Source organism: Balaenoptera ricei, chromosome 1 (genome assembly GCF_028023285.1).
Source record: "Balaenoptera ricei isolate mBalRic1 chromosome 1, mBalRic1.hap2, whole genome shotgun sequence".
In the NCBI taxonomy this organism is placed as follows: Eukaryota; Metazoa; Chordata; class Mammalia; order Artiodactyla; family Balaenopteridae; genus Balaenoptera; species Balaenoptera ricei.
The window spans coordinates 166957623-166968859 of record NC_082639.1 but is presented as its reverse complement, the minus strand read 5'-3'; the positions used below and the strand labels follow the sequence as shown (position 1 = coordinate 166968859).

General features: G+C 46.6%; 1 protein-coding gene across 2 annotated transcripts in view; it reads right to left on the bottom strand.

The window, feature by feature from the left end:
- Positions 1-3787: 3787 nt before the first annotated feature.
- The window catches only part of KIF26B (kinesin family member 26B), a 487970-nt gene continuing 480520 nt past the window's right edge, over positions 3788-11237 (bottom strand). For both annotated transcript variants that reach the window (XM_059941090.1, XM_059941099.1), the window contains one exon: positions 3788-10778. In XM_059941090.1, the coding sequence (XP_059797073.1) occupies positions 10630-10778 (149 nt within the window). In that variant the 3' untranslated portion in view covers positions 3788-10629. The remainder of the gene's footprint in view (positions 10779-11237) is intronic.

The window sequence follows — 11237 nt, the reverse complement described above, 5'->3', positions numbered from 1 at the left end:
TAAAGGTGCTTGAAAAACAGCAGATGCAAGAAGGATGTTCTGATCTCCCCCTTTCTTCCTGAAAACAGGAGATATAACTCCCATATGAAAAATGCCCTCCCAATACCAGGAGAAAAGAAACGTTCTTATCATCAGGGATAGGGAGTCAAGGCTGAGAGAAATCTGTACAAACAGACTTGTTAAAATAACTCATCTTCCTTTAGCCTCCTGACATATTTTAGTTCCGTTTCCACAGCTGCCTCTCTTTCTTCAGCAGAGTTTAAAAGCATTTAGGTTTTGCCACTTCTTTGGGTCTTCATTTTTTTATGAAGGCTCCCGTGGCACTTAAAGCTTATATTAAATAAATGTGTTTACTTTTCTCTTGTTAATCTGTCTTATGCCAATTTAATTCTAAGGCCCAGCAGTAGACCCTAAGAGAGTCGAGGTAAAGTTTTGCCTCTGCTACACCTCCAGAGCTTAATATTTAGGGACAGATACACCTGTCCTACATTAGATGCAAAGGAATATAGTAAGAACTTGGTGCATTTTACAGCAAGAGCGTGTCCCACTTTGGAACTCCTTGATATATGTTTGTGGAGTGAACAAATAAGTGAATCAATGAAATAGGAGTTTAGAGAGGAAGAGATGACTGTAAATGGGGCCATCAGGGGAGGCCTCGAAGTACTGTTCTGGGTGGATGATTAAAAATGGCCACTCTCCATGTGTATAAAATGACTTGTAATGTTTTATTCCTCTTGTTACAGCTATTTCACTTCTAGGAATTTATCTTAAGGGACTTGCCAGAGAGGCAAAAAAGAGTTATATGTTCAACATGTTTATTATAGTGTAACTTATCATAGCAAAAAAATGGAAACAATGTTAAGGTCCAATAGCAGGGAATTGTAGTACTAAAATGATGGTCAATCTACCCGATGGAATATTCTGCAGCCATTAAAATCAGTTGTAAGAGCACATGTTCTTGACTGGGGAAATATAAGTGTATGGTAGAATTATTAAGGGGGAAGAAAGCAGATTCCAAAAAAGGGTTAAGTCTGTGATTATCCAAAAGTTGTAAAGGTGTTTGTGTGTGTCTATTGTGACAGTGGTTGTCTGGAGTGAGATTAAAGGTAATTTTTATTTTCAACTTCCAGCTTTTCAAAAGCCCAGTTTAAAAAAAAAAAAGACCTTTTTCTTGCTGGCTTTTCAGGGAACTTGGGGTTTGTGGAGCTCTGTGGTCTGGTGGAAAGCCTTTATTTTGAGTTTTTCTTCTGAGCACAGGCAAAGTGGTGTAATGTACACGTCTGGACCTGGGACCGCTACGGAGGGAAGGGGCCCAAAGGACAGGCAGAACAAGGGCAATTTAACAATTACAAATGAAAAATAAACAGATGACACACTGTTTACCCAGCACACAGGAGGTACCCAGAGCAACTTCCTTGGGTGCCTCCAGGTCACTTCCCCTGATGGAGAGGTCAGGTGGCTTGGGGGGACAGTCTACCCCTCACTCCTAAACCCCTCGGCCTCCTGGATTCTTCTCAAACTCTTGGCAAATGCAGGGAGAAGGCTTACGAGCAAGGGCTGGAGGACCCAGCTGAGTGGCACTAGGGATGGCCAGGCCCAGCAGACAGGTGGGGGGGGGGGCGCCATGGGGAGTGAATTTCCATCGCAGAAGTAAAGTGACTTGCAGGGTGACCTATACTTATTCTCTCTCCCTCCTCCCCTTCTCCTTGCCCTCCCAACCTTGGACCCAAGAAGACTCTTCTGGAGGTGAGGCCTGGCCCAAGGCCCCAAATAGAGGAAAAGGGGCATGTGGTGTGGTCGGAGGTTGGCAAAAGAAGCTTGCACCCTACTTTGAGGAGAGCTGTGTTTGCCTCTTTGTACTAGGGTTTCGGTTTGCCAGCTGGTGTTGTCAACTTACTGAGTTCTCGGAGGCCGGTGTCTGTTTTGTTCATCAGTCCCAGCAGTGTGTGAGACAAAGCAAGTGCTCGCTAAAGATTTGTTCCGTGATGACTTTGTAAATGGTGAATAGACGTCCATGTGCTTGAACACCACTCTTCCATCTCTAGGAGGCCTGAAGGCCAAGGCTGCTCAGTGATAGAGAAGTCAAGTCTGTGTGTATGGCAAAGCAAGGGCACGGGTTTGCCTGGTGTGGGCCTGGTGTCCATTGTGAATCAGGGACTTAATCCCAAACGGGGCATCTGCAATGCAGACCTTTGGTTCTTTTGTTAAAGAAGTCTGACATTTCTGCAGACTCCTGCCCAGGTTTTTTCTGTTTCCTCTTCTTCTTCCAAAGATGATCCTTTCATTCATTCATTCATTCATTCACGCATTCAACTAGTATTGTTTGAGTACCATGTTCCAGACTCTGTTCTAGACGCTGGGGATATAGAAGAACAAGAGACACCCATGGGTGCTGGGGCGCTTTGGCTGCTGCCAGGCCAGTGTGTTTGCACTCAAGTGCTCTGTATGTTTATAAAGGTTTTCTGGAAACAAAGCCTTCAACTAGAAGAGAGTGCAGAAGCGTCAGACAATGCAACAGGCCCTAAGTGAGACAGGACGGCATTTTCTCCACACAGATGCAGGGATGGCCCAATCTGCTGCTGCTGCTGGAAGGTGGTGTCACCTTGCTTTGGTTTTTACGTCCTTCCAGCCCCCACGTCTGGAGGGGTGTGCCACGGTGCCGTGGTAGACAGAGTGTTTATGTCCTCCCTGAGACCAGAAGACGGGATGGAAAGGATGAAAAGCATAACAGCTATGTTAATAACAATTTGGAGAGTTTAATGGTTTAGGAGACAAATGCAAGTAAGGTCATATATTTGGTAGTCCTCCCCTGAGGGAGGGGGAAGAGCAAGGGGTTAGAAGCAGTTCTAGGTGCTGCCTTTATGGTCTCTCCTCTCCCAGGGGATGGTCAGAGTTAGGTGGCCACTCCACCAGCTCTTCTGTTGAAGGCATTATGTCTAGAAAACCCTATGGCTCCTGGCTTCTTAAGAACTCACGGCTTCTGCTACAGTGGCCCAAAGGGAGCCCACGAGGGTCTGGTCTAGCATTTGGGGACAAAAGAAAGGGGTAGCTGGAGCTGTGCGTGTCCAGGCCAGATCAGCAGAGTAGGAGACACGGATTCAGAGCAGGGCTGTGCCAGGAATAAAGAGTATGATTTGCTAGGAGTGGCTGCTGCATTCTCTCTCGGACTGTGGAGCACTCGTTGATTGGACGGACGAGGTACCAGCATCTCGGGAAGTGCCTCATGCTGCCCAAGGGAGTATCTTCAGGGGAGGGAAAGAGACTGTCCTTGAGGGTGGGGAACCCTAGGCCTTCTTCCAGTTTTTGACCTGTTTCTGCTTTCTTACCTGAGTGTATCCAGGTGAGACAAGCACTGTTGTAACAAGGGGCTGTGTGTCCAGGCCCAAGCAATCCACAATGACTGTGAAGGCCTTTATTCTGTGCCAGCCCCAGAGGCACTGGACTGAGGGAGAGTCACCAGTCCAACAAAGCCATCACCACTTCAACACCTAGCTTCTTGACACGTTTCATGTGTGATCACCAGCCCCGTGACTCTCAGGGATGCAGGACAATGCCAGGGCTCTGGGACTGAGCCCAACATCCACCCACCCCCACCCGAGCTTCTGAACTTGTTGGGGGCCAGCCCCACAGTGGGAAGAGACAGGCCTCATCCTAAGAAGGCCCTGGGGCCTGGGAGCAAGTCCTCAGCCAAGGTTTTGCTCTAGTAGGAGGGATCCGCCCAGGCCTTGAATTGTTTCCCCCCTCTGTTCAGAAGGATGAACTGGATAGAGGAATTCATGACTCTGAGTAGGAGAAAAGTGAACATTTAATGCCACCATAGTTTGATTCTTTTTAAACACCAGATTCTTTTTTGACAACATTTTTCACCTCATATGCCACAAAAAGTCAGAGATCGTAGCCAGCAAACAATGTCTTCACACTGGAAATGGCACACAGCTTAATGAAGTCATGTCACCAGGTTTTGAGAACTATAACTTTCTTTTCCAGACTGTTCTCCAGGTAGCCTGCTCACATTTATCATGATCAAGCCAACAGCTAACTTATATCGCTATGCGAAGGCCCATACACAAAACCAGCCTGTTTGCAAATAGGCTGTTGGGACCTACCCAAGTACAGAATAGTTGAATTTCTGACTTTAACAAATGAATTTTATTAAAAGTTTTTAACAGCAAACACTTGTAAGCTATGAACTTAATTTTTAAAATGGCACCAATCTTTTATCCAAATAGTGAATTTAAAACAATGACATTAAATACCACCATTGAATTCAAAGGAAGAGTTTATGAATTCGCTGTTTCTGACACAATGAATGCACTTGGGCAGGTCTTGTCTCCAGTTTTCAAATTGGCCCATTTCTACAGATTAGCATATTTATATACACATACATACATGACTAGAGCTGAAGGAACCACAAAGATCATTTAGCACACTGTCCTAATTTTACAGATTAGAAAACTGTGTTCCAGAAACGTTGGGTAATATATCCAAGGCCATAGGACTATTGTCAAAACCGGAGTTAGAACGCAGGTTTTCTGTCCTATGTTCTTCCACCATGTCACATACCTTCTGTACACATGCATCCGTATACACCCCCATGCACACACACGTCAGTACATCGGTGTGGTGTGTGTCCACATATCCACACAGACCTGGTGCAACAGCACGTCATGGGAAGAGTCCGAGATGCCAGACTCAGATCCCAGTTCTGCTATAAAACTACTCTGTGAACTTGGGCCAATCATTGGCTATTGACTTCAGTTTCTTCATCTAAAATGATTATCCCCAGCTCCTGAACAGAGCTTTCATTTCTTCAAAGCACTTACCAACAACTATACCATTTTCTCTTTACACTCTCCCAGAAGGGCAGCTATTATGACCCCCAACCTTCCATCGGGGACCCCGAGGCCCAGCAAAGTGAAGCGACTTGCCCAAGGTTGCATAGCGAGTGAGGAAAGCAGGCCTGGAGCCTGGTTTCCTTACTCTGAGCTCAAGGCTTTTTCTCCTAGGTTTAGCTGCCTCTCAAATGAGACTACTGACCCCAGCCCCTCCTGGCCTCTCAGGGATCCAGTGAGGGGACAAGATGCTTTAAGTATTATGGGTTGTAAGACTCACTAAAGTGCTTTGGTTTGTCCAGAAAAAACATGTACTATATATATCCAAGGTAAGGAACTTCAGTTTCCTTTTCCAAACCCCTTCAGTAACAGCAGGGGTGGGAGGTGGGACGTCTTAGGGAAATGTAGGAACCTAATACTGTCTGCACTTTTCAGAAATTTAGTGTTGAACCAGCAGGAGGAGGCTGGATCCTCTTTCACTCAGGCCTGTGGAGGCTGACTTCCAAGACCGTTATCATCAAATTCAAAAGGAAATGATCTTTTCCTTTTCAGCTACTTACTTCAGAAACAAATTAGATTTTGAACTAAGCCCTGTACTTTGAGGATTGGATCCTAATCCCTGTTCTCCTGTTTTATTTCTCTTTCCTCCCCGCTGCCTGTGTCTCTGTTAACAGAGCTTGCTACAGTGAGGAGAAAAAACAGCCATAGGCAGATCCACCAAACTTACACTTTGATGCATAGCACTTGGATAGCATTTCCAACCATGGTGTATAAATAAATTATAAAACACGAGGCGCCACAAAACAACATCCTGAGTTTACAAATAAATTATAACTTCTTCATAAACTGAATATGACAATGTGGGGTGTTGGTTAGCAGTATGGGGAATGAAACAGTGAGCCTCTTTAGGATAGAAGGTAATTTCTACATCTACATAAAATAGATGTGTGAGTGCCAGGATTTCAGCACTCGCCCTACACACATGGACGCTGGGAACTGCATCTAGAGAATATTGATTATATGCACTAAAGGCTTGATGCCACCTCAAGCACCTCAAGTATGTCCGATATTATGACATCATCTCTGGTTCCGAGCAGGGCCACCCCAAAGCAGAAGGCATTGTTTGGGGATGGATAAGCAGCTTCTAAAACTTTGCAAACACTTTTTCTGAGAAGATGAGCTTCTCCTGGATTGGAATTATGCTGTTATCTGGAAATGACAAGCAGCTTGGAATAGATATGTATTTTGTCGGGAAGATTGCTAAGGGACACAATTTGTGAGTTTTTACCCACAAATGTTGACAGATCTTTGCTGGAGGAGGAGAAAGAGAGATTATAACCCAAAGGAACACTATATTCTATTACCTGTCCATCCACTACTGCCTCCCCCCCGAAAAAAAAATTTTTTAGAACATTTGCTGGCATTTGTCAATGAAACTGAGTGTCAGTTTTGCTTCACTGGGCATAGAGAAAAGTGGGCTGCACAGGCCTTTCTTGAGCAGTCAAGTTTCAGCGTGACAGTGTTGAAGAGCGTGTCCTATGGGGGAAGATGGGCTGTACTGCCTGTGTGGCGGCAGGCAGGCCCCAGGGCCAGCGCCAATGGATGATTTATTCAGCATCAGTTTGTCAAGAACAGGGCTTTCAACGTGTTTCTTACTTGCATGGTTTCAGGGTTTAAAATACACTGCCTTTAAAAGTGAGGAAATCTTTAAATATGTGCTCAAGGAGTGGGGCTAATCTTCCAGCAGGAAAAGAACACTGAATAAATTCATGAATTTTTCTGGTTTCAATTTTGAAATTAACTCATTTTTAGTAATTTCTGTTACAGCCCAAACCCTTCTTGGAATAGGGATTTAAAAACGTTCACCACATCATTATTTATGGTGGGAGCCTTGATTACAGATCAGCAGTAGCCAATGACACAGGCAACTGTGTGTAGAGCCAGGCTAACAAATGCTTGGGCTCTTGCAAGCCCTGCCTCTAACCCAAGAAACCCAGATCAGACAGCTGCTTTTGAATAGTAACACCTAAAAGGCTGATGGATTAACCAAAATTCATGATCAGCATCAGAATCTGAAGCCCAAAAAAGGGCTCTTGCTCAACATGAACAGAAATCCGAGAACCGGCACAAGATATATATGTGTGTGTGTCAGACTTTTTGAACCACTGCCCTGGATGGGTTTTGTGGCTATGATGAAGTCACCACCACCTTCCAGGAACACAGACTCCAAGCTTAAGACTAATTTATGACAAATGGCGAGACTCCTGCCTGCCGAATTCCCCACTCTGGGCTGCATGGCATTTTATCCCAGCTCTCTCCTCTCCCCAGCATGGGGTCCCTTGTATGAGCCCCACCTGAGTCAACACAGGACCAACCTCTGCATTTGCATCTCAAGCTCCCCACCTTCAGGATAGCAACTGCAGATAAAACAACAGACAGGATGTTTCGATTTCAAATCTGGAAGAGATGAAAGTTAGTGACAGCTTCCCCATGATGTAGAGGGGAATTCAAGGACAAGAAGATCAAAAGTTGCAGCTCTCAGGTGGGGCTTGAAAGCCCAGGATAAAGCAAACTCTCACTCTGTGGCAACATGAAACACCATCATGAAATGCAATATGGATTCACTCCCCAGAAACAACATCACTATTCCCCTTTTGGGCTCTGAGTTTTGCTTCCACCTTACACTAAACTATTTGGAGAGGGGAACAGATTTCAGACAAAGAATTAAGGCTTCCACGTATAAATGTTAATTTCAAATAAATATTTTTCTGGTCCTTTCATTTGTGGATAATAAAATGGAATAATGGGTTCTTTGACATTCCCTTTGCCTTCTTAGGTTATCTGTCACCAAAACCACAAGGAGACCTGGACCTACCTCACACCTGGCCATTGAATGAGGTGTTCTTCAGTTATTAGAACTGCTACACAACAGCTGACCAGCTGTACAATCAACTTATACGTAGAACCAGGAATAAGCACATTATAGCATAAAAATCATGATTTCTTCACATGGTTTACAAATACTTGGTGTGTTAAGATGTTTGTAGCTTACTTACGTTAGAAAAGAAAAGAAAGGAAAAGAAAAAAAAGGAAAAAAGCCAGTGGACAACCTCCATGCCAAGTTGTTCTCCTACACCACGGCCAAAAGCATCCTGTGAGAAGCTCCATGGTGTGGCATCTTGCGAGGCCAATCTGACTTGGCAAGAGAGCTCCTGGTCTCATTCAGCCCTTGGACTATCTCATAAAGTTGCTACAAACATATAAAGCAGGTTTAGGCAGGAGGCAAGCGGAAGGCCACTCCCCTAGGAAAGTTTCCACTGATCAAGATTTTAATTTCTGTAGATGTTTCCACTTAGTCTCACTCCAGGAAAGGCACGAAGGCCCCAGTGCTGGCCTGCTAAGGAAGTCAGCACAGTGAGGTAACCTGTGGGAAAGACATGGCCAGGGCAAAAGCTAAGGACACTGATTACTAATCAAGTGCGTTTGTTTCCAGCAAAGACTAGGATACTCACCTGTGACAATCCCTCAATTAAAGGCTTTTCATGAAGTGGTGTGTATCAAACCAGCAACCAAAGAGGTGCCGAACGGAAAACCCAAACAAACTCAACAGATCGGCATCCTCTGGGGTCCAGAAGCTTCCATTATGCTGCTGTTGAACAAGGCCATGAACACAAGTGCTGAGACCAGAGGTGCACCCAGAGCCGTGGGGCTGCCCTGCAGAATGAGGTTAGGGTGTGGGAGCCCCGCCTTCCAAGGGGACAGACGCACTTGTTAAACTAGAGGGGGAAATGATCCGCTCTGGAGTAACTTTTCACCATACTGTAGCCCGTTGCAGCTGTCAGATGGGAGCGCAGCTTCTACGTGCACCTCTGCATAGGAGCGTGCTCTAACCAAACACAGAGCCAGACTTGTCATCCACGGAGCTGCCTTCCAGTCTAGGGGGCTGACTTCCCAAACAAAGCTAATGGGGCCGTCTGTGCCCTGTTCTGACCAGTAAAGGACTGGTACTGTGAAGCTCACAAGACTACGGTTCCCACTTACTGAGTTCAGCTGAGCTATGCTGGGCTACACGTGTCCTGAAGAGCACTGTCAAAGAAATGCAAAGGTTCCTTTTCCTTGGGGAGCAGCTGGGGCTGAGGAGTTGGTTAGCCAGGACTGCCTCGCCTGGAAATAGGCTCATGAAGATATGCTGCATTTGAGGGCATAAAGAACAGGGAAAACCCTGGGCACCTCTACCAGTGGGCAGGCTGCAGGGGCCTGGGAGAGGGCCCTGACCTGGAAGGTAGGCGAACGCCCTGCTGTTCCACAGCTGTTATTAGACAATCCCTTGACCACTCTGTGCCTGGGTTTCCATCACTAAAATGGGTATAATAGTCCCTAAGGGATGAACATCTCAATTTGAGAATGAGGTCCAAAGTCAAGCCCTGTACATCCATATGCATGAAACTCTGTGCCCTGCCTCGCTACAGGTGTGTGATGTATGACAGGAAAACTTTCTCTGCCTTCAGGTGTCAAGGTTGAGTGGCCAAGCCTAGTTGTTTCTTGGGATGGAGGCTTTGGTTCACACGAGGACTGGGACTTCTTGCATTTAAGCAGCACCCTGGGCAACAGAAAAGCTGTGCAACCTCACATCCATCCTTGTTCTGGACCAATACTGTTGGGATCTCTGAGCATCTACAAGCCCAAGAAGGTCTCCAAACTGGGAAAAATCCTCTTCTCTAATAAATTTGCAAAACTAGGGAGCAAAAAAATATGGCTCTGCTGAATTGGTTCAAGGTTTCAATCCAGAGTCTTTGGAATAAAAATGAATATGAAAAATGTTATGAGGGCCATGAAAACCCTGGATTCGTGGGTAAAGGAACTAGTATATGTGTTCAGGATTTGGAGGGGAAACTACTTGGAACAAACATCCCACCCAAAGGGTAAGTAGGGCCCAGGTCATAGAGGCTCCTTTCCCCCTAGAGACGCACCCCTTTCTCCTCTCTTTTCTCTCAAGCTCACGTGCACCTGCTCCATGATCGACCTCCGAGTCTGCCCGCTGACCCTGCCACTCGTAGGAGCTGGCATTGAGCATCACCCGCTGTTCCAACCTTCTTTGGAAGGAAGTCTCTATCTTCTGTTTGAGTGGCCTTCCCAGCAGAACCATAGCAGACAGTTAACATTTATTCATATGCAATACCGATTAGGAAATAGCTCTACAAACACAACTTACTTAGAAACAGCAAGTCAGAAATAAGATAAAACACCAAGAGAAAACGAGCTGTAAATACATTGCAAAAATGTGTTTGATTTTCTTTTTTGTTCGTTTTGTTGTTTTCATCTTGACTAGCACCATCTGTACACAAGAAAGTATGAACATAAATGTTTGGATAATAACAAAGATTTGCAAGGCACTTCATCAGTCATTCGGAGTAACTTGTTTTGTTTCAGCTTTCCACAGCAATCCCACGTCCACCCTCGCCTTTTCTCACAAACCAGGAGAAGAGTGAGGTCTCTTTTGCCAGCAGTTCTTATGTACAAACAAGTTCTTTAAAGTTCCTCAAAGTGCTTTTTCAGTCTCACGGGGGCTTCCACGTCCCTTGGGTTTCCCATCATTTTCTCCTCTCCTGCGTGTTTGGTGTTTGCACCTTTCCTACAGAAAACAAAAGAAAAATCGCCTTCCGCTCCACGCTCACTCCAGACTTGCCACCGACCTTCGTCCTCCTTCCGTGGTCACTGAGCACGGCCAGCACCGAGGGCCCGCCGAGCGCGGCTGCCTGCGGATCGGGAGCGAGGGCCGGCCGGGCGGCGGCTCCCGTCAGCGGCGCCGCGAGGTGATGTCGAAGCAGGTGATCATCATGAGGTGCGCCTTGCAGAAGTTGACGCGGCTCTCCAGGCGCTCCGTCACGCACTCCAGCGCTTCCAGGTACTCCAGGGAATCCAGCTCCAGAACCTGCTCCAAGTCAACTGCAAAGAAGGAGAAGCCCGATGGAGACGCGCGGCCAGCGGGGAAGGGTGATCGGACGGCTCAGCCGTGCCGGCCCGCGGCTGCTGCACCTGCACCTGTACCTGTACCTGCGCCTGCGCCTGTACCTGCACCTGCACCTGTACCTGCACCTGCACCTGTACCTGTACCTGCGCCTGTACCTGCACCTGCACCTGTACCTGCACTTGAACCTGTGCCTGTACCTGCACCTGTACCTGCACCTGCACCTGCGCCTATACCTGTACCTGCACCTGCGCCTGCACCGGAAGGTCTTAGGCAGCGCTGCCGCACCCTCCTGCCCAACCCTCTGCCGCTCTCAGGTCGAGAACAGAACACTTTACTACTTGTACTACTTTACTACTTCGTTCCAACGCTAACGTTAGACCCCTGGCATTTTATTGCGACTCTACTGAGGGACAAAGTGACATCAAGCTCTCCCC